The sequence below is a fragment of the Chroicocephalus ridibundus genome, chromosome 15 (genome assembly GCF_963924245.1).
Source record: "Chroicocephalus ridibundus chromosome 15, bChrRid1.1, whole genome shotgun sequence".
Classification (NCBI taxonomy): domain Eukaryota; kingdom Metazoa; phylum Chordata; class Aves; order Charadriiformes; family Laridae; genus Chroicocephalus; species Chroicocephalus ridibundus.
The window spans coordinates 3,188,241-3,214,308 of record NC_086298.1 but is presented as its reverse complement, the minus strand read 5'-3'; the positions used below and the strand labels follow the sequence as shown (position 1 = coordinate 3,214,308).

At 52.9% G+C, this 26,068-nt stretch overlaps 1 protein-coding gene across 4 annotated transcripts in view; it reads left to right on the top strand.

The window, feature by feature from the left end:
- The window catches only part of WHRN (whirlin), a 57,496-nt gene that overhangs the window by 20,701 nt on the left and 10,727 nt on the right, over nucleotides 1–26,068 (top strand). For 3 of the 4 annotated variants that reach the window (XM_063353133.1, XM_063353131.1, XM_063353134.1), the window contains exons 3-8: nucleotides 8,837–8,962; nucleotides 21,293–21,495; nucleotides 21,872–21,908; nucleotides 23,283–23,495; nucleotides 23,829–24,041; nucleotides 25,823–25,855. In XM_063353133.1, coding sequence (XP_063209203.1) covers nucleotides 8,837–8,962; nucleotides 21,293–21,495; nucleotides 21,872–21,908; nucleotides 23,283–23,495; nucleotides 23,829–24,041; nucleotides 25,823–25,855 — 825 coding nt within the window. The remainder of the gene's footprint in view (nucleotides 1–8,836; nucleotides 8,963–21,292; nucleotides 21,496–21,871; nucleotides 21,909–23,282; nucleotides 23,496–23,828; nucleotides 24,042–25,822; nucleotides 25,856–26,068) is intronic. The other variant, XM_063353132.1, reaches the window with a different exon arrangement.

The following is a 26,068-nucleotide window of genomic DNA, read 5'->3' as shown; positions in this document are numbered from 1 at the left end:
TCAGGGCATGGATTAGCTGAGTCGCTTTGTCCTGACTTACTGTGTACCATCGAGAGATAAAAATATGTCCCAGAACACGGCAACAGCCTGCCCTCTAGTTTTTTCTCTTTTTATTTGTATGTGTAGATATATTTATATATTTAACTGTTGAAACTGGGGTTATTCTGTTCACAAATATCATGCAAATAAATGCAACATATCCCTGGTTAATTCAGCCCAGTCAAGTGGAATTGACAGGTACTCCCGAGGGCTATTTGATTTCTGGATGGTTTTACATTCCGAGGGAAGGGCCGGGGATTAGTTGGTTATTTTTCCCCCCTGCCTCTCTCCTATTTCTAGTCGATCTGAATGTCCTGGCATACATATGCAAAAGCTTTCAAACAAGCACTGTTTGGGAAAGCACAGCAAAGATCAGACTTCGGCCTTACAGCGGGAGGCTGAAGCGATGTAAAACAGCAAGTTTGTTAATGCGTTGCTACAGTTCAGCAAACATACAATGCCACTGTAGTTAAGGTGATATTTCCAGCTTTTGCAAGGTTAAATTGGAGTTTGGTGGAGGCATCCTACATCCATCAGGCAAGAGAGATATCCCTCTCTGGCTGCCTTTTCCTCCAGCACATCTGTTCTGTATGTCTGAAAGGATAGGGTTTGTAGCATAGTTTAGCAAGTTTGCTTATCTGTAGGCAGAAGCATTCGTTATCAAAAGGTTTGAAATGGAAACCGCGGCTGTCCGGGGCGGGTGTGTGATAGTGTAACCGATCTGTCTGGCAGAGGAGGGACCTGGCGCATGGCTGCGTACCTTCCTGGAGCGGGCACCCAGGCGGTGGGGTGGAGGTGTGGAGCAGATGGGCTGGACTGGTGTGCCACCAGGATGGTGGGGCTTTCAGCTGGTGGGTCACTCTGACCTCCTTGGATAGCTTTGCTGTAGCAGAGGTTTAGTGCAGAAGGCAACTGGTGTTGCTGGCTTAGGGCTGGCACGTTCCTTGCCCTTGGCTTTCTATCGTGTTTTTGTGTGGGCACTAGGATTCCTGTGCTATCAGCTGTGGAAGAAGCCATTATGGGGCTTTGGGAAGTTACTGGTGGACTGTCAGCTGTCCACCGGCTTTGCTTTCACCATTCTGTCCCAGTCAGGGGTTCTGGGCCAAAGTCCAGCTTGCACCAAGCGTGGGTCAGAGGCTGTTCTGTGCGGATGAGCAGGAGGTGAATGCTACGATCCGGGCCAATTAGTCAGTGTAGACCTGACCTAACACAAATGATATCTCACGAGAAGGCATAAGAAGGGATGTAAGAATTAAAGGGAATGGAAGGATGAAGGAGGTGCTGGCATGTACGCGCCTGCAGTTGTGCAAGTTATTGCAAATCACTTTCCGTATCTGTGTTGCCTGTGGCAGGCTGAAGAGATGGATGCGTTTCCCAAGTCTTGCTATGATGAGTTTCCTGCGATAAGGGCAGCCTTCCCTGTAGTCGTAATCAGTGGATCCAATGTTTCTTCAGAGCCCTGTGCCGATCTTCCCTGTAGGTGAAGTAGCCAGTGAATGGTGGTCAGTATTAAGTGTGAAACGAAGGGCTTGCACTAGTGCAAAGTTCTGGTGAAACGTTCTTGGAGCCACCTGACTCCAGCAGCAGGTCACAGTCCCCCGGTGCCATCCCAACAGAGGATGTAGCCTTCTTGCTGGAAAGATGGGACCTGCTGCCAGTGGTTGCCTTGTGCTTCACGGCGGTTTGATTTTTATGATCAGGCTGAAGTCCTCTAGATTTTTCACAACGGCAAGGACCGTTTGTGCTGTGAATTGTCATTGATGCACTTCTGGGATCAACAGCTTATTTCATTAAAGCGCTTTGGAAACCGTCAGCCAGCAAAAACTCGTAGGTGCTCTTGAGCTGGGAAGAAGATGAACTGTGCAAAAAGCTCTGCAAGGGTCGGACTGCTAATTCTCTGAGAAACGCCATTTCATCAGCTGAGTCGTTGCTCTAATGTGCTTATTGCCAGGGGAGCTGCTTATTCCTTTAAGCTTTTGGTGCAGCAGAAGGAAGAGAATATACATAAAGAAGAGAGTGCCAACTTGCCTTTGGGCAGTTCTGTATTCAAAAGTAGCTATAATTATTATAATAAAAACAAAAAGAAAAAAATATATCTGTGATAGCATCGCGTGGTTTGAGTGTTTGAGACGCTAATGGTGACTACTTGAGCATGAAGGATAAGAGATGCAGGAGAGATAAGGAAGGATTTATTTCTATTAGATTGTAATGACATTTTCAGTGCGAAGCGATACAGCTCCCCGTGTCTCTCACCGTTTGCTTGCTCTGACCTTGCTGGGGTTCGCCTTGGTTTCCAGCGAGAAGCCTCTCCAGGCTACTGGGGGGTACGTGATCAGCTCCCCCCTTGCCTGCAGGTTTCCTGTGGTGAATGGAGTATGTGACGTGAGCCACTGGTCCCCCAGTTCCCTGGGGATAAAAGGTATCCTTCTGCCTGGGGCTGTCTGTAGCACTGTCCCAGGAGACTTACTCGAAGCGCTGGAGTTATTTCAAGCGGAGAAAGCTCCCAAAAGTGCTAATTGTGCCCCAGAGCTCTGGAGCGCTGCGTGAGTCGAGCGGCGCCCGGTAGGGCGGTAGCAGTGGGGCTGAGAATTGGGAATCGGGCCCCGTGGGAGAGGACTTGGTTTAGAGCCTGTCCTGCGCTGCTTCTGTGGTTGGCTGCCTGTCCCTCTGCTCGGAGTGTCACCTCTCAGCCGTGGGACACGCTCGCTGCCCCGGCATGCACCTCCTAGAAGACCCTGTTTGCAAATCAGTGCCCCGCACGTGCTTGTTGTGTAGCCAAAGGCAGCGCCGGAGCTGCGCTAATATTAAACACGCTTGGAGGTGGCTGCCAGCCTACCTGTGACAGCAAAGTCCCCAGCGTGGCCTCACAAAGCCTGTCCTGGATGGTGGGTTGATGTTGAGGCATCTGTGGTGGATCCAGCTCCCCGGCCAGCTGTGACTGCAGCTCCCAGGACCTCAGTTCATGTGTCGTGAGCTGGCTCTGTGTCCCTCTGGGCTGGGCTCGCGCGGTTGCAGGAGGTCTAGACATAAGCCAGTGGGGCTTCCTTGGGAAGCAGGAGGAGGATGAGCCCCGCGAGTCTCCTTAAGTGGTGTTTTTGGTGTATGGCAGCAGTAATGGCATGGAAATAGCTGTTGGCATGGGTGAAACCCCAGCCGCTCATGCAGCTGTGTGCTCAATTGTACTGATGCAGAGTAATTCTTGTCTGAGAGTGCTTTTTCTAATGGTAAAATTGAATCTGTCAACAGGTAATTTCATAAACCCAGAGAAAAGAAATCCCATGCAAGAATCAACTCGGAGCAAATGCCTTATTGATGGTGGCATTGTTTATATTTTTTTTTTCCTTCATTTCCTGCTCCAGGAGGCGGTAGATGTTTCAGTGTTGAAATAGAAATTAAAATTGTGACCCTGGTCTTCCGAATGCTTCTGTGTTGTACCCGCGGGAGTAGCCTGGGGCTGGACGCAGCCTTGGTACAGCGCAGAGGAGGAGGTGGGGACCACCTCGGTGCTACCCTGGGCCTGGGAATATGTGGGGGGGTCACCTTGCCTTGGATGTTCTTGGTTCCCCCCCTACCCCCCGGAATAATAGCAGTCCTGCTCAGCCTTGCTTGCTGCCGCTGTTTTCGGATGATGTTAGGACAGCTGTGCATTTAGCAGCTCGGAGTGATCCCGGCTCTCCCTGCTATTGGTGCTGGAGGTACGTTACAGCTTCTCACTCCGAGCTTCTGCCTGGTGGCAGAACATGGGTAGAATTGAGGAGGGAGGAAACATAAAGTGGAAATGTAACCAAAATGCCCTTTTCTGTGACAAGACTTGCACAGGAGCGTTAATAATATGTGTGCAGACCTGCTTGCCTTAGTGGAAAAGCCCAAGCAGAAAGGCTTGGTCCTAGAAATGGTGTGTTGGGGGTCGGTTCCCAGTGGGGTCCAGAGTCAGTGCTTTGCATCGTGGCAGGATCAAGTCCCAGTGGTGGGAGCCACTGGAAACAACAGCCTGGTCGCAGTGGACATGTTTAGCTACCTCCTTGGACAGCTTATGCTTCCCTGTCATCCTGCTGTCTCCCTCCCACCCTACAGCCGTGTCTGGAGCCTGGGCTTACACTGTGCCCTCGCTGGGGAGGGACTGGGGATGGCAGCGGGTGTGGACAATGCTGTGCTGGGAGCAGCCACCTAACGCCATCCCTGCAGTGTCCCCCGTCACTGCAAACAGCCCTTCGGGGGCAGGAGACCCTTGGAAAATAGTGTGAAAACAGCCTCCCCTCTTATCCCTAAGCCCTTAAGGTGGAGTGACTCAGCCTTTGCTTCATCCCGGCAATCAGCTTATCTCTGGGTTTGGCTCCCGACAGCTTTCCCTCCCCTCCTGCCTCCCTCATCGCTCCCCACCCTGATCAAACCGAGCCCCCTGCCTGCGAGCGCTTGCCGTATTTCTCAGCTTTTCCCTAAATCTGCAGTTTGGCAATAAGCCGAGTGCTCCTGGAGCGGTTATTTCTCTGGCCCCTGCTGCTGCCACGCTTTTCTCAGCAGCCTGAGTTTCTATTGCCGTTTCCGCAGGGTTTATTCAGAGAGGCGTAGGTATTAGTTGATTAAGAAATGCAATTAAGCCCTCAACAACCCAACTTTCTGGGATTGCCAGCAGCGGCATATTTTTAAGTAGCACTTAGTTGTGGGTTTTTTTTTTTTCCACGGAGCTTGGGTTTGCATTGAAGGTCTTTCAGACCTGCATTGCTCGAGGCTGTATTCATTGCTTTCTGCTTTTTGAAGCCTGGGTTTGCCTGGTGTGTGGGTAAACAAACCAGCAGCACGTCGGGTTTATAGGGAGAGGGAGTATCTCTTACTCATCTGACGATATCTGACGATATCGGGGTAGGGAGAGCAGCTTCTTGGTTTACCAGCCCGTCGGGATAATGTTAAAGGGAAATGGAAATGTCTTGATATGGATGGAGCTACCCCTCGTGTTGGTCACCCCAGTGAAGCGCTGGCACGTGTATTAGTTGCTCAGGGACTCGTGGGCCGGAGTGTTGCCTTTACCAGTCTGTTTTGACCCTGATCTGTGATTTCATGTGCTTTGCTATGTTTCTCCTACTTGTATTTTTCCCAACATTGGGGAATTTTTGAAAGGGGTGGCCACGGTGTGGTGAAGAAGCTACAGTAGAAGTGAAACCCTGAACGTCGTTAGACAAATGGGGAGAAAACAGAAGGACTTTGGAAGTGCCGAGCATTTTTCTGGCTTTAAAAAAAAGGGGTGAAATGTTCTATAAAGTAATCCCTCTATGTCCAGAATGATGTTTTCGTGTAAAGAGAACGTTAAACTGCCCTTGGTTTTGACAGGCAAACGTTCTGCTGGCTAGGTAAACTACCCAGCGCTCTTCTCCAGCCCAAGGCGTGAAGGTCTCTTTATGGTTCCTTTATAATTCTTCAGTCCCAGGATTGTTTCCAGCACTCTGTGTGCTTTAAAGCAGGGAAGGGACTAACAGTTCTGGCTCTCCGGCTTTCCCAGTACAGCCATTCCCGGAGCGCAGGGAGCAGAGGGCAGCGGTGTCGTGCTGGGATCCTGCCTGCCTTGGTGGGGCATTGCGGGCATCACCCTGCCTTTAGCTCATGCATCCATAAAACGCAGGCATTAATGCAGTTGCCAGACTTGGAAAAGTAGGGGCTGTTTTGACATCCATTTCTTAAAGTACAAAATTTTGCACTATGTCATCCTTAGGTAGACTTATGTCCCGCTGCTGCTTTCTGTCTTCCTGCTGCACCACCACCGAGATAGAAAATGGGTTTTCAATACCAGCTTCTCTAAGGCTGGGCTGAATTCCCTGCGTGATGTTACGTCCTCTAGAAAGGCAGGTTAATTAGTGACTTGAAGCTAGGAATGACTTTTCCATCCAGGTAGATGTGCAAGCTTTTGATTTGACTGCAATGAAGAGTTTTAAATATAAAAGCCGTTCGCAAACAGTCTATCAGTGTGAAGCACATTTTGACTTTTCGCATTTGTTTTTATTCCCGCTGTCGGCTTTTCTCCGGAATGGACTTAAAACCTGGGACAAAAGCAAAAAAACACAACACAACCCCAGAGTTATTCATTTAGAAAATGTCGTGCAGCGAGTGAACAAAGGCCGTTTTAAATTGAGAGCCCTCAAGGGAGCTAAACACAGGCTTGCTCGTTCAGTCTGAATTCTCACCTGAACTTCCATATATCGTCAGGCCCTGGGAGTAGGGAGGGGGTGGGAGAAGGCAGATGGGAAGCTGGCTGGGAGCTTTTGGATTACCTTGCAAAAATCAGCCCCGTAGCCAGCGTTTTCAGGGGAAAACCAGCTGTCCAGGTGCTGCGTTGGTCCTTCAGCCTGTCAGAGGTTTGTGGAAAATATTAAACATCTGTCGCAGTAGGTGTTCTGGGTAGGATAGATGGAAAAGCTGTCCTAGCATTATTAATTAGAGATAATAAGGCACACGGCTGTGCAGAGGAGTCCCGAGTCCCTTCTGTGCCTTGGGCAGGCGGGGTGCTGGGGTGGGGTGTCCTGCAAAGCTGCCATCTGCGCAGGGCAGTGACCACCGCGGGGACAATGGCCGGGTTGGCGGGGGGCTGAGGGCCAGCCTGGGCTCTGTCGGGATCTTTCCCCACTGCAGCCTGTGCCTCTGTGTTGTCTTGTTGTTTGTTCTCTGTTCCCTCTCCGGGGGTCCCTGGAGTGACCCCTCGCAGTGACCGCTGCATAAGAAGGGCAGAGGAATGGTCTCTATGGGACGGGGCTTTGAGCAGCCTGGTCCGGTGGGATGTGTCCGTGCCCATGGCAGGGGTTTGGACTAGATGATCTTTAAGGTCCTTTCCAACTTTAATCATTCGATGATTTCCCCGGTCTGGATGGCTTGGTTAATTGCTGTGTAATCACGTGTTTGCGGAGCGCGGGGGCAGGCAGAGGGGAAATGCGCGGCCGGGGCTGGCTGGCACTGATCCCTCCGTGTCCGCGGGGCTTTGGGGATTTCTCTCGGCTGACTGTCTAGCCCAGAGATGCCGCTGTAAAAGGAGAGCCCTGAAAACTGCCACAGATTGACTTTTCCTCTGGTTTATGGTTGTAATCCTCCCAGGCCGCGTGTGCTGCCCCTCACGTAGCTGGACCCTCGCAGTGCTCCTGAGCTGGCGTTTCCTTCTCGTGTCCCCCACTGCCTCCCCTGTCCCACCAAGGGACGCGGTGGGGCACAGCTCTCCTGTGTTCCAGCTGGGCTTGTATCCTACCTCTCCCTTCACCTGCATGGTTTGCTCCTCGTCTTTCTGAGGACTGCAGAACAGGAACAGAAGGGTCCCTTTGGTGCTGTTCTGTCACCCTGTGTCACCTGGGGCTGGTGTCAGGGGAGGTGCAGTGGGATTGAGCAGCCTGGCCTTCAGCCAGAGAGCTGAACAGCAGCTCTGGATGGACCCTGAGGGGGTTTGCCGTAAACTGGAGCGAAATCTGTAGCTTGTTTTATTAGTTGCTGGTTTTAGTTGCTAATACTGGAGGCTGGGCCTCAGTGGAACAGCCAGGAGAAGGGCAGGATCCAGCAGAGCTCCGGCAGTCCCGTCTCTGGCTGACACCTTAGCTGGGCTGCAGCCTGCAGAATGGTCTCTTGGCCCTTGCCTAAGCTGCGTCTCCTTCCTGAGGCCCAAACCCCTCCTGAAATAACATTACTTGCTCCACCTGAGGCATTAACCTCCTTCCGTGCCAGTGCTTTACTTCTGGATTTGTCACCTGGGTCCTAGAAGTCATTACATCCTCTTCCTCTTTTCTTCCAAGATTTCTTTTCAAAGAGTGAGACTTCCACACCTTCTCAACGTCATCTGCCCTCTCACTCCACTTGAGCCTCTAAATTATTGAAAAACAGGAAAAGATGAAACAAACCCAAATCATGGATGTTGTGTGTTCTCCACACTTCACTGGAAAATGCCCCCCTTGGTAGAATCGTCCTGTCTGTGTGTCTCCCCCCATGCCTGTGCTTAGCCGTGCTGCTCTCCGGGGGTGCAGGGGACATTGCCCACCCTGCAGGCCATGTACCTTGAAAGCATCCTTCGAGCCACCGCCAGCACTGACCCTTTGCCTGGACACGGGGCGACGGACGCGCCTAGGGAGCCACAGGAGCAGCTAGACCTGCTCTTCCCGCTCCTCTGCATGGCTACAGGAGCCAGCTGCAGCAGGGACGTCGCTGGCTTAGAGCTCCATTTGGGGCTGCAGTTGTCTGGAGGCATCCCCACAAGTGGCTCTGTCCCAGGGTGTGCGCTGCTCACTGCAGTGGGAGAGCTGGTGGCGGGGGCGGGGGGGGGACGTGGCTGTTGTCAGAAGCACGGAGCAGAGGCTGGTTTTGTGCAGGGCTCAGACATCATGTAAATGACTGTTCTTCCTCAGATCCGAGGGCTGGAGCCCCTCTGCTGTGAGGACAGGCTGAGAGAGTTGGGGGGGTTCAGCCTGGAGAAGAGAAGGCTCCGGGGAGACCTTAGAGCCCCTTCCAGTCCCTAAAGGGGCTCCAGGAAAGCTGGGGAGGGACTCTGGATCAGGGAGGGGAGCCATGGGACGAGGGGGAACGGTTTTAAACTGAAAGAGGGGAGACTTAGATGAGATCTGAGGAAGAAATTCTTTGCTGTGAGGGCGGTGAGCCCCTGGCCCAGGTTGCCCAGAGAAGCTGTGGCTGCCCCATCCCTGGAGGGGTTCAAGGCCAGGTTGGACGGGGCTTGGAGCAACCTGGGCTGGTGGGAGGTGTCCCTGCCCAGGGCAGGGGGTGGAACTGGATGATCTTTAAGGTCCCTTCCAACCCAAACCATTCTGTGATTCTTCCTCCGCAGGTGAATCTGGTCCTGAATGAAGGGAAATCCCTGGGCCTCATGATCCGAGGAGGGGCAGAATATTCCCTGGGCATCTACATCACCGGTGTGGATAAAGGCTCTGAAGCGGAGAGCACTGGCTTGAAGGTAAGAGTGACCCCAGAGTGGGCTGGGGCGGGAGGTAGAGCTTCACGCGTGGTGGCTGCAGGGCCACGTCGACACATAACTGTTGCCGTTCCTGCCCTCTGCCCCTGGCCAAGCGGGGCTCTCAGTGGAGAGGTGAGTGTTGCGTTTTTGGGGATGGCTTTTCAGGGCAGGTTCTTTGGACATTTTGGATGTGAGGGAGCAAGGTTGTTGTGCAGAGAGAAATACAGCCTTACAGCTGCTGGAGGAGGTTGTACTTGCCTTCTGCCTGATTTCCCCCCACTCCTTGAGATAGCCTGGGGGTGTTTTTGGTGTAGGTATCTGAGAGCGCAGCCCAGACCTGGCAGGTGAAGAAAGTCACTCTCACCTCCCCGTGCTGGCAGGGAAGAGTTTTCCATTAAAGCTCCTGGTCCTGTGCCCTTTTCCTGCATCTCGCATCCAAACCCATTATGTTTGGAGCTAGTGTTTCACACAAGGTGCTTGTAGCCTGCCTGCAGGGAGTGTGTTTAGCTGCCGCCATGAGAGGAGGCAGGACTTGCTGCAGCGGGAGCAGGTGTGTGCTGGTTTTCTCTTGCAGCATTGGCTCTCGCAAGGATCGTGTCTTAACAAGCAGAAGCAGCAGGATCACCCTCGGGGCTAGAGCACATCTATCATCAGCCTAACTTGGTGTGACCTCCAGCTATGTCAGCCTCTCTCTGTAGTCAGACGGCTTCCTAAAGAAATCTCTGTGTGTTGGCTGAGCCCTTCTGAGGCTGAAGTGGTCCAGAGTCCTATGGTTTTACTGCAAACTTCTTGTAAAGTGAGATCCCACATCTCTTTTATCCCACCGTGTACGCGCGCACACACGTCACCTCCAAGCTCCTCCATCCTTCCTGCTGTGCCAGGTCTCAGAACAGGATGGGACATCCTGGGACCTCGGCTGTTTCTGGAAGGGGCATTTGGGGGGAAAACTGTATACGTTCTGGGACATACACCAGTAAAATAAGTTGAAAAGGGAGCTATTGGACCTTTGGGTGCAGCATCTCTGTGCTGCTGATGGATGGGGCATGTTTGAGACTCAAACTTCACAGGATATAGTGTTTACTTCGTCACTCAGAGTTTCTTTTTTTGGTGGTTTTTTTTTTTTCTCTCTGATTTTCTTTCCTTCAATCACATCGTATCCATTTTACTTCCTCCAGTGCAATTCCATGGGCTCTGAGAGACGGTTCTTTCCCTGCTCCTTTTGTCAGGCAAGAATTGATGGATGTTAAACTCCATCACATTCTCTCAATCCCCTGAAATGGTGCTGGGCTGCTGAGGATCGAGGGGTAATCTGCTCCGATCCCCTCCCTGTATTGTGAAGTGATGCGTTTCTCCCTTGACCAACTCCAGAGAGGTCAGGGCTAAGCCTTCAGCTTTGCTCCAGCGGCCCCGTAACATCACTTAAATCTATAAAGGCTGGGAGCATGAAGTGGGTGGACAGTCTGGTGTAAAGGGCTGGGATTTGGGCTGGAACAGATGCAATCCTGTCCCTCAAGTTGCTGTGGCACAAAATGTTGCATCTAACCTGGTGACCTCAGTCCCTTTATAGTTCCCTTTATAGACAAGGAGACGTTTGTGGGGGTAATGCAACCCCTTCTGAACTTAATTTTCTGCTGCAGGCTCCTGTTTCTCTCTGCGGACTCTTTTTGACATAGAACGAAAGTGCTGAACTTGGAGGTTTGGATCAATCCAAACCTTAATCTCTCTCTCTGTCCCTGGGAAATGGCGTTTTGGATCCTGATATATGAGAGGGTCACTTCAACACTAGGGACGAGGAGCTGTGGGAGCATCCAAGGGAGATGGCGGAGTGTTTTCAGGGCAGCAAGAAGTGAGAACTGCTGCTGGAAACTCCCTGCAGACCATCCTTCTCTCCCAGCGTGTCCATCACTCCTCCGGGCTGGCAACCTCGCAGACGCCCTGCCTGCACGCCCGGCCAGGGGACATAGCTGTCTCCCGGGGATGGCAACGCATGCTTCTTCGTTAGTGCAGGGTCGTGGTGAGGGGTGTCAGGGACAGCGCTCTGGGACGCGGGGATTTCAAGACAGAGGGATGATAAGAGTCACAGGACAATTTGTTTCTGCCTAATAGAGCTGGAGAGAGAGGGACTGGCTTGAGCTGCCCCGGTTGTCACACGGGTGACTTTGCTGAGTCAGAGGACCTGCCATCTGAAGCAAGCCTCATTGTCCCCAGCGCCTGCTGACCCTGTGCCGGAGTGTCAGGTTCCATCTCATAGAACGTCTAGGTTGGAAGGAGCCTTTAAGATTACCAAATCCAGCCGTTAACCTGAAACTGCCAAAACCACCACTGAACCATGTCCCTCAGCACCACGTCTGCCCAGCTTTTAAATACCTCCCGGGATAGTGATTCCGTCACTTCCCTGGGCAGCCTGTTCCAATGCTTGATAACGCTTTCAGTGAAGAAATTTTTCCTAATATCCAATCTAACCACCTAGTGCAACTTGAGGTCTTTTTCTCTTGTCCTATTGCGTGTTCCTTGGGAGAAGAGACCGACCCCCCCTCTCTCTCCAGGGGGTTGTAGAGAGCGAGAAGGTCTCCCCTCAGCCTCCTCTTCTCCAGGCTGAACACCCCCAGCTCCCTCAGCCGCTCCTCACCAGACTTGTGCTCCAGACCCCTCACCAGCTCCATTGCCCTTCTCTGGACCCGCTCCAGCCCCTCAATGTCTTTCTTGGAGTGAGGGGCCCAAAACTGGACACAGCCCTCGAGGTGGGGCCTCACCAGTGCCCAGTACAGGGAGGTGATCACCAGAGTAAACACCAGAAGCCTGAAGGGTTAAAGGCAGGAACAGGAAAAGAAGTTGCATTGTTTTCCTAAGGTTCTTTCTGTTTGTTTCATGTTTAGTGCTTCCATGTTGTTCCAAATCCCTCTCCTCACTGCATGGGGGAAAATTGCTGCTTTTTGTGGTTCAGTCCAGCCACCGGGGAGCTCGGCACAGCTAATGCCGCAGGGCGAACTCGCGCACACAGGAGAAGTCACAGCAGCATAACACAGGGCTTTATCCCTCCATCTCTCATTTCACTTCTGCCAGGAAGGCAAGAAAATAATCACAGAATCACAGACTGGTGGGGGTTGGAAGGAACCTTCGGATACCATCCAGTCCAACCCCCTGCCAGAGCAGGGTCACCCAGAGCAGGTGGCACAGGAACGCGTCCAGGTGGGTTTGGAACGTCTCCAGAGACAGAGACTCCCCCACCTCTCTGGGCAGCCTGTGCCAGGGCTCTGCCACCCGCAAAGGAAAGAATTTTTTCCTCATGTTTAGGTGGAACTTCCCATGTTCCAGTTTGTGCCCATCACCCTTGTCCTGTCCCCGGGCACCACTGAAAAGAGCCTGGCCCCATCCTCCTGCCACCCGCCCTTTAGATATTGATGAGATCCCCTCTCGGTCTGCTCTTCTCCAGGCTGAACAGCCCCAGGGCTCTCAGCCGTTCCTCGGCACAGAGATGCTCCAGTCCCTTGATCGTCTTTGCAGCCTCCACTGGACTCTCCCCAGCAGTTCCCTGTCCTTGAACCGGGGAGCCCAGCACTGGACCCAGTGCTCCAGCTGTGGCCTCCCCAGGGCAGAGCAGAGGGGGAGGATGACCCCCCTCCACCTGCTGGCCACGCTCGTTTTAATGCACCCCAGGAGACCATTGGCCTTCTTGGCCACAAGGGCACGCTGCTGGCTTATGGGCAACTTGTTGTCCACCAGACTCCCAGGTCTCTCTCGGCAGAGTTAGGTCCAGCCCCTAACCTGGACCGGTGCCTGGTACACACGTGCTGTAGCCAAAGCCCATGGAGCGGCGTGTGCTGCTGCTCTCCGTCCCGGCCAAGCAAGGTTCCCACACCGGGGCCAAGTGTTTGTACACGGGAGCCTCTGCTTATTGATTCTTTACTCCTCTCTCCTTGCTCTTCTGTTTTCTAGTAGCTGATTTGTGCGTGCCAGCAGGCCGATGCTTTTCTGAATGTCAGGCTTTATGTGATTTCAGATACGCACAGACACTTCCTGCCCTGATTTGTGTATGCTGCAGGCCATAAATTGAGAACTGCTCGGAGGTTTGGAGATGAAGAAAGGCCTTTTATGTTCCCCTGTTAGAGACGGTCGCGTGTTGATTGCATCCCCATGCTGCTCCAGGTGGTGGTGGAAGGGATGTGATACCACGAGGCGGGACGAACTGATGGATAAATGTGATTTCCAGAGAATTAGTTGCTCTGTAAAACAAAAAAATTATGGGTTTTTTGATGTGGGCTCAATCCAGCCTTGCTGGGTGGATGGGAAGGTTCCTGCTGGCTTCCCAGGCAGTGGGTATTTTTGTGGGTTTTGCTGCTTTCACTGAATTTCTTACCAGAATTTTCTGACTTGATTCTGCCAGACATTTTTAAGGAAAATGTTCTTGCATCTATGGCACCAAGTCGGAATTTTTGAGTGTTTTAATAACATGTTTTACATTTCCCTTAAATTTTAACTGAATGGAGAAGAGCGTGATATTGAAAGCCAGTCAAAACCAAGGAAGTTTCTCTCCGGCCCCAAAGCTCAACTGGCTTTTTGTGGCTCTGGAGGCCGCGGTGCTGAGAAGTGGGTCCCAGCGGAGATCCAGCCCTGCGGATGCCAGTTTGGGAACGGCTGCTCTGTTCCCTCCGGCTTCACGGCCACCAGGCAGAGCGCTCTGCAGGGGCCAGCACAGAACAGGCTGGTTCTCCTCAGCCAGTCCGTAATTAAATATTCATACTCTTGGCCTTGGCCCTCTTGATGTTTATTCATTCGTGAAGCTTCTGACGGTGTGTTCTTTGGGCGTGTTTGAAAACGTGCTGCCTCGGTGTAAGTTCGCAGGCTGAAAAAGCGGGGGTTAGCGGAGGGCTGCAAAGGAGGGACGGGAGCCGGTCTTGTTTGCTTTCGGCTTCCGTCCTTCCTGCATCCTTCATGACGTTCGCAGCGATGCCGTGCGGGCGCAGAGCTTGTTGTGCTGGCATTTTTGGCTCTGCTCATCCTGATTTCTTCCTCATTCATTTTTTTTTTTTCCGCTGGTGTATTTTGTCAGGATATTTTTTTAAGCCAATATTTATTATTTTTTGCCCCCCCCCCCCCCTTGACCTTTACATCAGAAATAACAGATTTCAGGTATCTCTCTTTGAACAAACAACTCAATATTGAGTTCCCAGCACAAAGGCCGGGGTAAAAAGAGGCTACCATAATGCGTGTGTGTCCACATACAGGAGAAGCAGACAAAAAGAGACTGTAAATAGGAAGAGGTGAATGATTTTACGTCATCAGTGGCAGTCAGGAAGCTGCCTCTTGAAAACTGGCTTGTATTTTGAAGTCTGCAAAGATACGGAAAAAGAGAAGATTGAAAAAAAGAGCTTCGTGGCTGCCTCGGAGTCTGGGGAATAAGCTGTACAGTGAGAAATGCAATGAGGAGGTGCGTGGTTGCGTACCCAAGATGTGCCCTTTCCACTGGAGGCAGCGTGGAGCGGTCCTCCCAACCATGTCACCTTTCTGGGGACAGACGGTGCTTAAATTGTTCCTCTTCTGGGAGGCAACCAGAAACCTCCCCGCAGCAGTGCCGAAACCACCGCCTGCCCCAAGAGGCGACCTTCTCTCCTTGCGTGCTTTCATTTCCAGCCTGTATTTGTTCTTCGTATTTGTATTGCAAGGTCTTTGGGGAAAAGAACATGTTTTCCGACAGCACTTGGCGCCTCCGTTCCCTCGCCTTGCTCCCAGAGCTGTCTCTTATCCTTCCAACAGGCTGCGTTGGCCTCACTGGATGTGGATCATCTGCCCCGACCTCCTTCCCCCCTGGGGAAGCCGAGTACCTCCTTATTTTTCACCGAGTCTTAATTTAGGCCTTTCCAAATTGATGCATGCTTTTTCCTGACCGTGTTTTTAATTTCCTAAGGTCTGCTTTTGGTAATTATTTGTGCTAGAGAGAGACTCCCTCTACTTTAGGGGTATCCGCGGGTGTAATTTAACCTCTCTCCTAGCACATTAGTGGCATTAAATAAGACTAGTGCTAGTGCCAAACCGTTTGGCATCCTATTAGCCCTGTTATTCCCAGCTTAATTTGGTGTCATTTAACATTAACTCATGTTTAAAATCTCACACCTATTCTTCTGTCCGTGTGACTGCATCTCTCCCGGAGTCAATTTTGATTATTTTTAAGAGACTTTAGGTGCGTAGAACCCTTGTTTTAAGCCCATGAAGTTTCTCTTCACTGCGCCTCCCTTTCCCATGTTATTCCCTGTCTCCAGAAAGAGGAGCCAAGCCCCTCATCGAGGTGTGTTATTTCTGAACACCGCTTCTTGCCTGCGGTCTGTCACCTTTTCCATGTCATGTTCCAGTCCCTGCGCTTCAGGGTAGCTTTTTTCCTCGGAAATGAGAATAATCCCTTTTTCAGGAGTGGCCAGGCACTCAGCGGGTCCTGTCGTGTCCGCCCACCATTAGCTGAGCACAACTGAAAACTTGTTCCTGAAATACCCAGGGCAAGAATTTTCCTGTGTTTTATTATAAATTTTGTGTCTTATTATTACTTCTTTTATTCTGTGCTGGCATAGAGCTCTGCATACAGCAAATAATTTGCCAGGGCCAACGTTTGTTTTAACAGATGGTGCTTTTGCATCTCTGCAGTCTTTTGTTACCTTCCCAGTTGTCCTTGACTTTGGGGGAAAAAAAAAATAATTATTATCTATGTTAATTAGCAAAAAAATCCTTTCTAGCTCTAATAGGCGCCTATCATCAAGATAGGCTGATTTGCAGGCATTTGGGCTTTCCGATGATTCCCTTATCTGCCTTTCACCAGCAATTATTTTTGCAAGGTCTTTTTTTTGCCCCCCCCCCCCCCCCCTCCCCGAGGTGCTCAAATTTATCCAAGTATTTTGTGGCTGGTTATTGTCACCCGGTGTTAATATTCCGGCAGCACCAGATAGAGGTGGGCTTGCGCTGGGCACTGTACTAATAGAGCACAAGAGAGCAGAAGGCCGTAAAGGACTTCGAATGAATATCGAGGCAGCGCTGAAGGACAGACATGGATAAATGTAGCTTGTCCAGGGCCCCTCTGGTCTCCCTGGTACGGCGAGGGCTCGCCAGGTTCCTTTTGATCCACCCTTGAAAAGAGAAACTAAAGAAAGTTATAAATCTGTATAGCTGTCTTGCACACCAAAAAATCATGAAAGTTTAATACCTGATATGAAAAACTATTGAAGATTCATAATTGCAATAAAACTATCTAATCAAATTTGGATTTTTCTTGTTTGGGTGCTGCAGTGAGCCCGGTGCTCCTTATTTGAGCGGCAGCATCCACTCCAGTGGATTGCCCAGTGAATTAGACAGACCTGAGAGATGATGCTCATCACACCTGAACGTGCCTTTCTCTTGGCACTTCAGGCACTTGTATAATTTTCCCTCCCTGTTATGTTGGTAGTCAGCAGTTTTTGGATTGTTGGTTTAAAGCTGACAGAGCTCGAAGGGAACCTGAGATATTTGTGGAGTCTGATGCTTGGGAATGTGGTAGTTTGTGTCGTTTGCCTTCCCCTGGGCTCCCTCCGCTCCTGTTTCCTGGTCTCTGTGGATCAGCTCAGGTGGAGCCGGCTGCCTCTGGCTCCCTCTCTGCGGCTGGCTGGCAGAGCTGAAGTTGGCTCCAGGCTCTCTATCTTTCAAACCAGGCAAGTTTCACATCCCCGGCGCATGATTTTGGCAACCGATCCGTGCTCCGCAGCCTGCTGGGCTAGGTGTGAGTCCCCATCCTGCCACAGCTCTGCTCCGTGCTCTCCCCTCCAGCCAGCCATCCCCTGCTCCTGACCCGCCAGCTCCAGCCCCTGCCCAGTGCTGTCTCTCGTCCTTCCACAGGGAAAGGCGGAGGAGCCAGAAGGAGTGAGAAGGCCAGCCAAGAGCAGGTGGCTCTGTTTGCAGGACCTTTGAGCACCTCACTGGAGCCAAAGCAGCAGGACCTGGCCTGGGCCAGCACCGGGGCCTCGCAGAGGCTGTTGCCTGTCTGTCTTGTCTTCCCTCTTCCCTTCCAGCTGCAGGCTTGCATCAGTCCAGCTTGAAGGAATCAGCTCTCCTCTTGGCTAGCCATAGGACTCTGGATTTATTTCTTACCTACGCCATCTCTTTTGCCTCATTACCTGTGCCGCTGCTCCGTTAACAGTAGTTATGAAGACAGCAGGCAGAGGGCATTGGCTGCCCCGTGTGAGGAGAAAACTCAGGGGGCCCTGGCAGTGGTGTTGGTGGGGGCTGGGCTCTCCTGTGCTGCCACAGCCCTTGCCGTCCACCAGCCCCTCTGTTTGTCACAGAGGAAGGAACTGTCCCCAGAAGAATGAGGCAGATCTGCTCCAGGTCACTGGATGGAGCTGAATGCAGAACCGAGCTCTGCTGCAGCCGAGCTGCTTTTTCACCAGGTCCTTTTCTCCTATCGATGCCACTCGGAGCGTCCTTCCAGCCTCACTGAGCATCCTCTGTCCTTTCATCAGAGGGAAGGGTAAACAGGAGCCCTTCTCTGGCTTCTCATTATTGCCAGCATTGTTTTGTATAGCTCCATCAAGCTCCTTACACGTTGTGTCCTCTCTAAATTTAACAGGCCTAATCTTTTCGATCTGTCCTTTCGCAGGCACCTTCATCTGCCACTAATCATTTCTGTTTCCCTTCTCTAGAACTTTTCTCTTTGTGTCTCCTTGCTGGGCAGGCAGAGAAGTACCCAGGGAAGTGCACTCACAGCACGGTCACACGTTCGCTTGGATATTGCCATTAGACTAGTTTGAGCTATTCTTGTTATGTTTCTTACCATGGTTTCCCATCACGTGTTTTTATTGCAGGCTTCCTTGATCATTCTCCAGTCACAGCTGCACCCTGAGCAAAGTGGTCCATGAGCTGTTGCTTACAGTCTTTTGCCTGTGTCCTCGCTCAAGAGGCATCAGTCACACCTCAGCCAGTTGCAAAGTCCTGCCTGGTTCTTCAGAACACCTTTACCAGCCCCTTCTGACACCTCTAGTCTGAACTAGTTGAGTGTTGCTGGTAGATCTTGACTCCCTCCTAGGCTGACTCTCACACTGCTGCTGCAGGGATCTTAGGATTTTCTACCCCACCTTTTGGATGTTCAATAACCCTCAGGTTCTCCCTTTCCTTTGCATCTCTTTATTGCTTCTCAGGGAGATCCTGTGCCATCTCTCCCTCTTCATCTATTTTTGCGAGGCACAAAGGTCTCCATATATGACCCTGCATGGCCCTGCAGTGGCCAGGGAGGGAAGCTGCTGTGCCTCCTTGGCACTTGGAAACTCTGCCTCTCTAATCCCTTAAATCCCTTAAATAGCCTGAGCAACACCTGTTTGCCCAAGTGCCATGCAGTGGATTTGGGGGATTTCTTCTGCCCTCCCTGAAAGCAGGCTGGAGCGAGGGAAGTGCTCCTGGAGCTTTGTGCTGCTCTGAGGCCGTGCCACCTCTCTGCTGCCATGGTGGCCACCCACCAGTCCAGGACAGTCCTGGGGCTTCCTGCCATCCCGCGGTGGCTGCCTGATCCTGTAGCCATGTGGAGAGTTGGATGGGAGAGCTAAACCAGCTGAAAGCCAGCCCTGCAGGAAGCAGCCATTTGTCGGATCCATTAACTGAGCCAGGTCGCTAGTGTGGGACAAGCGGAGGGAGGGATGCTTGTGAGAGCTGAGCTGGATGGGAACAGCCATCCTGGAAAGTCTTGTGTTGATCAGCTAACGCTTTGACAGTCTTCTCCTGCATGGAGGGGAGTCCCCAGTGCTCTGCGGCCTCTCTGTGTGGATCACGGGTCCAAGAGGTTCTCCAGGCTCCTGTGTCCTGGCTTGGTTTTGCGGTGGGGCTGGCATGGCTGCTGCCTGGCACCACTTGGGAGAGCAAGCCCAGGGCCCCTGTAAAAGACACCTGGAATTTTCTTTAAGACTCATTTCAAAACAAACCAAAATGTAATAACAGTCGAACTGCTGCAGTCTCCCCTTGAGAGCTGCTGGGAGCAGCGTAATTCAAGGCAATGGTGTTTTTCTTTACTATTAAGACAACTTTACAGCAGTCTGTCCGGGAGGTGCCCTGGTGCCCCAGGAATACAAAAAGCCTGGCAGAAAAAGGATGCTGAGACCACAGCAGTGAGACCACAGCAGTGCAGAGTATGAGGGGACCCATGGGGCTGGACCACGGCCTCTGCTTTGACGGTAGCTCCCAGCCTAAAACCCTCTGTCTGAAATGGTCAGTCATGCTCCCGTTGAGACTCTGGCTTATGCTCCTGGTTGTGCCCTGCACCTTTGGCTGGTTACACTGCAGCTGGGCCAGTCACTGAGTGTGGGTGCTGGCAGGGTCAGGCCCTGCTCACAGAACACCCTCATCCCAGGAGGACTCTCGGGACAGCTTGAGGTGGGTCAGTGGCTCTCAAGAGATGCACAGAGCCAGGGTCCTGCTGCCCCTGTCACCTCTGATGGATCCCTGTTGTGTTCGCTTCTGCTCCCCAGGGACTCTTCACCAGCTCGCGCTTCTCCTTCTCTCTACTTGATTTCTCACAAACATCACCTTTTGGGTGGTCTGAATGGTGTCCATCACACCACAGACCTCAAGACAGCCAGGGTTGTGATCAGGGGTCTCTTCTGACCCAAGCAGCAGGATTTCTCTCTGTCTTTTCTTCCCCATTCTTGTGCTCTCTCTGCTGAGGACATCCTCATGGGGATGCCCAGAGAAGCCATGGTCAGGTTTTATCAGCGCTGTATCTGATGCCGTGGCATGGCCACTCTGCCCTCAGTTCCCCTCAGCCCTTCACTGGCTGCACTAGTGGAAGAGAAACATTGTCCCAGAAAGACAAAGACAAAGAGCAGTGGATGCTTTGACAGGGGTCCTGTGAGCCTGGAAGCCTCAACGGTGGTTGTATGGACCATCTGGATAGCGCAGGCTGGCAGAAACAGAGTGGGAGTGTGCGTGCAAGTTGCCCATACGTGCGTCAGTCCTACTGCCGCAGCCCCCGGCCTTCCTCCATCTCAGCTGGCAACGCTGTGCCTGGAGAGTAGCTGACGCAAGCTCTGACCCTGTCTTCTTGTCATCTTCAGCACGGCTGTAGCATAAAACAGAGGCGACGTCCAAGTGCAGGGGCTCTACTGTGGTTTTGGGATTACCTGCTGCCTCCTCGGACCGGCAACTGGCTTCCCTTCCTTGCTGGAGCAGTGGATGGATCTCTCGGGCTTTATGCTGAGCTGAGGTTTCCTGGTGGTGCTCCTGATGTCCTCTTTCTATGCCAGCAAAGTTCTGGGTAGCACTGGGGGAAAAAGCGGAGTCACAGCCCACCACGTAGACTTGGCAGTGGTTAATCATGGCTCCTCACTGGAGTGAGAGTCTGGAGAATTAATCCCAAGGCCTCTGAGGCGTCCTTAACCCAGCGACAGAATGAGACGGGCTGAACTGAAAGGATCGTATTGACTCTCCAAGTTATTATCTTAGACTTAGAAGTTCTCCCCCCTCCCTCTTTTCTCCTCTTCTCCTCCAAGATGGAGGTGAGCTATTTAAAGGAGTGTCTCATTCTGCTTGCGTTGCAGCATAAAGAAATTGAGACAGTGTTTTGACAGAGCTGAACAGAAGCCTGTGGTTAAGCAAAGATATGAAAGAGCAGTTTCAAAGAGTTGGCTTATCAGAAACAGGATGAATTGTGATACGGGAGTGAGGAGGAGTGGCACTGAATGCCCTAGAAGCAAAGAGAAAGAGGACCTGGGATGAAGGGGGAAATGCCGGATGAGTGCTGCGTCCTGAGCATGGCCAGGCTGCCTGATTACAGCAAAAGCCTGGCCATAAAATGAAAGCTTTTGGGAGCAGCTGGGGAGGAAATGGGAGGAGAGGAGAGATGAAATCCAGCTGTCCTGGATCCCACAGTTTACAGAGAGCTGGAGGCTCTGGTGAGACACTCAGGTTGAACCCTCCCTGCTGCACACAGAGATCCAGAGCTTCGAGGCTTCCACAGATGGTTTCTGGCTTCCCAGATCAGCAGGAGGGATTGGGGCTGGAAGTCTTGGTATTCTTTGGGGGTTGTTTATACCCAAGTTGGTCGGCATATCCAGTTAATGGAGGTGACTGGGGAGATTGGTCTGACTTGGGATCCTAAACAGGCTCTTCCAGGCTTCACAGCCTGATCCTTTACTGGCTGTTGGCTTGAGTGCTTGGTCTCCAGCCACCAGCACTTGGCCCCTCTCCCTCATATTTCTTGGTTCCTCCAGTTGCTGTGTCCCTAGCTTGGTGGTGGGTTAGATTGATTAGCTCCTCCCTGGTGGGAGAAGGCATTATATTCCCAACAGGAAAGTCCCCGGGGCCTGCCAGGCTCACCTCATCCTCACTCTGCAGGTAGGAGACCAGATCCTGGAGGTGAACGGCAGGAGCTTCCTCAGCATCCCCCACGACGAGGCGGTGAAGCTGCTCAAGTCTTCCCGCCACCTCATCATGACGGTGAAGGACATCGGGAGGCTGCCCCATGCCCGTACCACCGTGGACGAGACCAGGTGGATAGCAAGCTCCCAGATCGGAGAGACCCTCGTCAACTCAGCAGGGTATGTGCTTGATGTACCCCGTGCAAGCTGCTTGTGTAGATCTGTCAACCCAGAGCTCCTCTGTGGTGCCACGCAGTCACCCAGGGTGGGTGCGGAGCCCCAGCGTGTGCAATGGTGGCAGCCCGATGCACTGTGATGTGCAGCCTGTCGCTGGGAGTACCCCCAGTGCCGGCCGTGTGGCTCCCATATCCATGGCTTAGAAGACAGCATCTCTGGCCTGTAAGGTGGATCAGGTCTGGACGAAACGCTGCTGCCCCTTCCCTGTTCTCTCAGGCCAGAAGCTTTTAGCTTACAGGCGGAGAGAGGGGAGATGTAACAGACCTCCGGTGATGGGCACGTGGCGCTCAGTGCTAACTGATCTTCTCCCTCCTCGCAGGGCAGTGGGCAACCATGCTGCGGAGGCGACAGCCAGGGTAAGAGATACCAGGCCTTCCTGATGCCTTGTGAAAAAATCACCATTGTTGTCTCTTATTTTCCATGGGAGAGAGGGCTTTGTGCTCCTGATTATAAAAGGGATTCTAGTTTTATGAGGACCGGTGGGTTTTAACTGGCTCTAGCCTTTCTCCTCCCCACCTCGTGTTCCCAGCTGTGTTTCTACAAGCAGTGACACACTGGGTGTCCCCTCTTCTGTGCCGCTGGTGGGTCAGTTCTGCAGCACATCTGGTACCTTGCAGCCTGGAAGTGATCACACTTAACGGGCAAGGCGCAGTGATCACACGTGGGCAAAGACCATGAGGACCCCTTCCACCCTGCAGAGGTGACCATGATGCCTTCCACATGGCGGCTGTCAACCCTAACAGCTCCTGGGATCTTTCCCAGCCCGAAGCAGAGCTGAGCCAGCCCTCTCCAGCACACCAGCCGCTGGCAGGGCTGCAGCAGCGGCAGGGACTTACCCAGTGCTGGGACTGTAGCTCCGTGCCAGCAGTGTCTTCCCCTAACGCCTCTTTGCAAAGTGCATTTCTTTTAAATGGAAATGAAGCAGCGAGGTTTCACAGGTGGCTCTCGCTGATAACGGCTTTGCGCAGTTTGCTGGCAAAACATGCTCCCCAGCCTCAACTCCTCCCAGTGTCTCCGGGATAGTCAGGGTCTTGTCTGCTCCATAGCCCTACGCTGACGGTGCCAACGCTGCCTGGGAGGGGAACAGCAAGGACCTCCTCTTAGAAATCCCTCTCAAAGGAAAAAGCCTTTCATCTGCAGCCAGACACGTCTCTCCCTAGGACTCCTCTGGTTGCCAGTGGCTCTTTCTTCACCAGGATCTGCTTCGAGTTTGCAGCAGGGGGAAAAGTGCCTTTTCCACAAGATGGGAAGCTTGCCTCTCGTGGCCCCGGTTCCCCCAGGTCTGCCAGGCAGCAGCACGGGCTGTTGTTAAATCAGTAGCTGGTCAAGGGGCAGCGCCCGCGCTTGCTGGGCAGAGCTGGGAAGTGGTTTTATTTATTCAACTGGTGCCACGTGATCTCATGGCTCTGGAGTTACCCAGACAAGTAGTGACACTAAGGGGGCAGCTGTGCCGGTAAATCCTTGGGGGTAGCTGCCTCCAGTCATTCTCAGCGTCCACCTTCCAGTCCTGCTTCCCAGCTTTGCCACAGGTAGGTGGGTGAGAGCAGCAGGCTGAAACGCAGGCAGCTTGGGCTGGTGGCAATTCTTGATTGATTGTTGAGGGCAAGGGGACAATTCTTGATCCTGCCTGTGCGTCCCAGCTGTCTCAGCAGAGAGACAGCTGCCATCCTTTCAGCAGCTGATTCCTCACCATCCCAGGCCAAAGCCCTATCTCCTGTCTTCTTCTGCAGCCCATGTTTTACCGGGGGCTGGCCGGCTCCCAGGTAACGCTGAGCAGCATGGTGAACCAGACCCGAGTCATGCTGGAGGAGCAGGCACGGCACCTGCTGAATGAACAGGAGCGGGCGACCATGGGCTACTACCTTGATGAGTATAAGGAAGGCAACATCTCCGTGGATGCTCTGGTCATGGCGCTCTTCGAGCTACTCAACACACATGCTAAGGTGAGGCCCACACTAAGCTCAGGGACAGTTTCTCGTACCCGGTGGCCTGAGCAGAGCCATTGTCAGTGTGGCTCAGTGCCTCCAAGGTTACCAGCTCAGCGTCAAGGGTGAGGGGATGAAAGCAAAATCTAAATGTAGGACATTATGGGGGATACGGGCTGGTGTTCAGTGCCAGAGGAGCTTCTGGTAAAGCTGAGGACCAAACCTCCTGGTGCGTTACCTGCCAGTACATCTCGTTACCACTGTTGAGCAGTGTGGGAGGATGGGTCTTCACCTACCCAGGAATATGGTTGTGCTCCAACCTCTCTTTGGTTGTCTGTCTGCCTGGCCCAGTTCTCACTGCTTTCAGAGGTGCGGGGTGTGATCTCCCCGCAAGACCTCGACCGCTTCGACAACCTGGTGCTGAAGAGAGAGATCGAGTCCATGAAGGCTCGGCAGCCCTCGGGGCCCAGCATCGGCACCGACTCCTACTCTATGATGTCCTACAGCGACACCATTTCTTCCTCCAGCAGTCACTTCACTGCCACAACCGTCAGCTCGGCCCGGGTAAGTCCCTCCTGGCTGTTCCTTTCTCTTTCAACGCCTGCTCCTGGCAGACCTACAACAAACTTATTTCCCCCGAGTGCTATAAAGGCATTTCACCCCACAGGAAGCCCTGTTCAGTCTGTTTCCCTGATGGATTCCCCCAAAGCTTTTTATTTTTCCTTTCGGGCTGGGCGCAGCAGCATGATTTGTAGGTGCAATAAGGTGATGCCGTGACAAGTGCTTGGTATCTCTGTGCCCCTGAGACCGAGATGCTGCTGTCCTCTGCATGGGGGCTGGGCTTGGGGCTAAGTGGCACTTTGTCCCCAGCGAGGGAGGACATCTGCCTCCCTTACAGAACCTCCACTGCGCAACCGGAGCTGCCTCCACACAGAAATCCCAGCGACTTGGCACTGCCACCCCATGCCTGCCGCCATTCACCAGCTCTGGCTCTCGCTTTTAAATCACCTCCTTAAAGACGCTGGCTGCCTGTCCCTGTCCCAGCGGGGACCGCAGCGGCCAGGCCGGCTGCATCCTCTCCCAGCCCCTGCCCACTCCCCAGCATTACACGGCAGCACTCCCACGTCTCTCTGCCAGCTCTTCATTGCACTCACCCTCTAATTAAGTTATTGTAATCACCTCAGAGCGTGCAAGCACACAGTCCCGAAATTAATTTCCTAGCCGTAAAATGCCTTTCATCATAAATGCATTAGCAACCTTGGAAATTAAAATCTTGATGAAAAGAATGGATGACAATGGGCTTTCTGCAAGTTTGACAGCGAGCAACGCAGCCCATGGCCAAGGCAAGTGGGATTGTGCTGCGGATGCCCGGGCAACACAGCCGGCGGGGGGGCTCCTGGGGCTGTGTGAGCCCACGCAGCTCGGTCCACCCTCCCAAGAGGCCTCGGAGAGGTTCAGAGCATCAGAGCTGTGCTGCTGTCCCGTTAACTTCACAAATAACCCATAGGAAAGCCATCTGCTCTGTTCAGAATGGATAAACGGTGAGATCCTTTCTGGATCAGGATAAAGAAAGCGAGTTTAGCTCTGCTCTCCGAAGGCCTGCCGGGAAAATCTTTCTGAAGTATCAGAGGGCTAACACCGGTCTGCCAGGACTTGTGTGCTGAGCGTGACACCCTTTTCTCATGCCATCCCCGTGCCTGGGGCTGTACCTCTTGCTTCGGGTCTGATATTCTCTCCCTCCAGCTCCATGACACCACGTGCCAAGTGTCGCTTCATGGCCTGGTGTGTGAGCGATGGCCCAGCCCCACCTGGCGCGTGAGCCCAGAGGTCAGGGAGGGAGACCAGGATGCTGTTTTGGCAGAGAGGAGGGAGTGGGCACCGCTGTTTTAAGAGCTTCCTTCAAGAATATCAATCCCTCGGTCACACTGCAGGTCCTCCCTCTTTCCACGGGGGTGAGAACGCACACCCCTGTGAGCCACCCCGGGTGCTGGGAACACTAACACCCGAGACGGTTGTCACCACTGAAACCACTGCCCAGCAAAGAGCTCCAGCTCGTGGTGGACGGGAGCTTATCTCAGCCAGCAGGAGAGACAGGAGAGGGGCAGAGCTCCCAAACGACTTGCCCCTGCTGCTGTTGCCCTCCCCAGCCCCTCTCGCAGGACGGGCTCATTCCAGCCTTCCCATCCAGCACGGGGTGCAGATTCTGCTAGGGGGGGTTCTGAGGGGGGAGGGATGCGTTGTGCCGGGATTTGCTTGTCTCGCTCATTTGTTCTGCATCCTCCCTGATGTTATGTTTTCGCTTTTATGCTTGTTTTAATCTGCTTTTCCCCCTCGCACATCCCCAGGAGCGACTCTTGTGGCTAATAGACCTGATGGAGGTAGGGGCTGTGAGCGAGACGGGGAGCTCGAGTGCTGCGGTTGCCATAGTAGAGGGGTTGGGAGTGCGCGCGGACGTGCGTCGGGCGGGAGGCGGCGGGGTACAGGCCATCCAGGGGCCAGCATGCGACTCAGCCACGTGAGCAGTCGCCTCTCTTCACCCATCTCTGCCTTTTCTTCTTCTGGCTCGGTCCAGAGTCCCTTTCCCCAGCTCG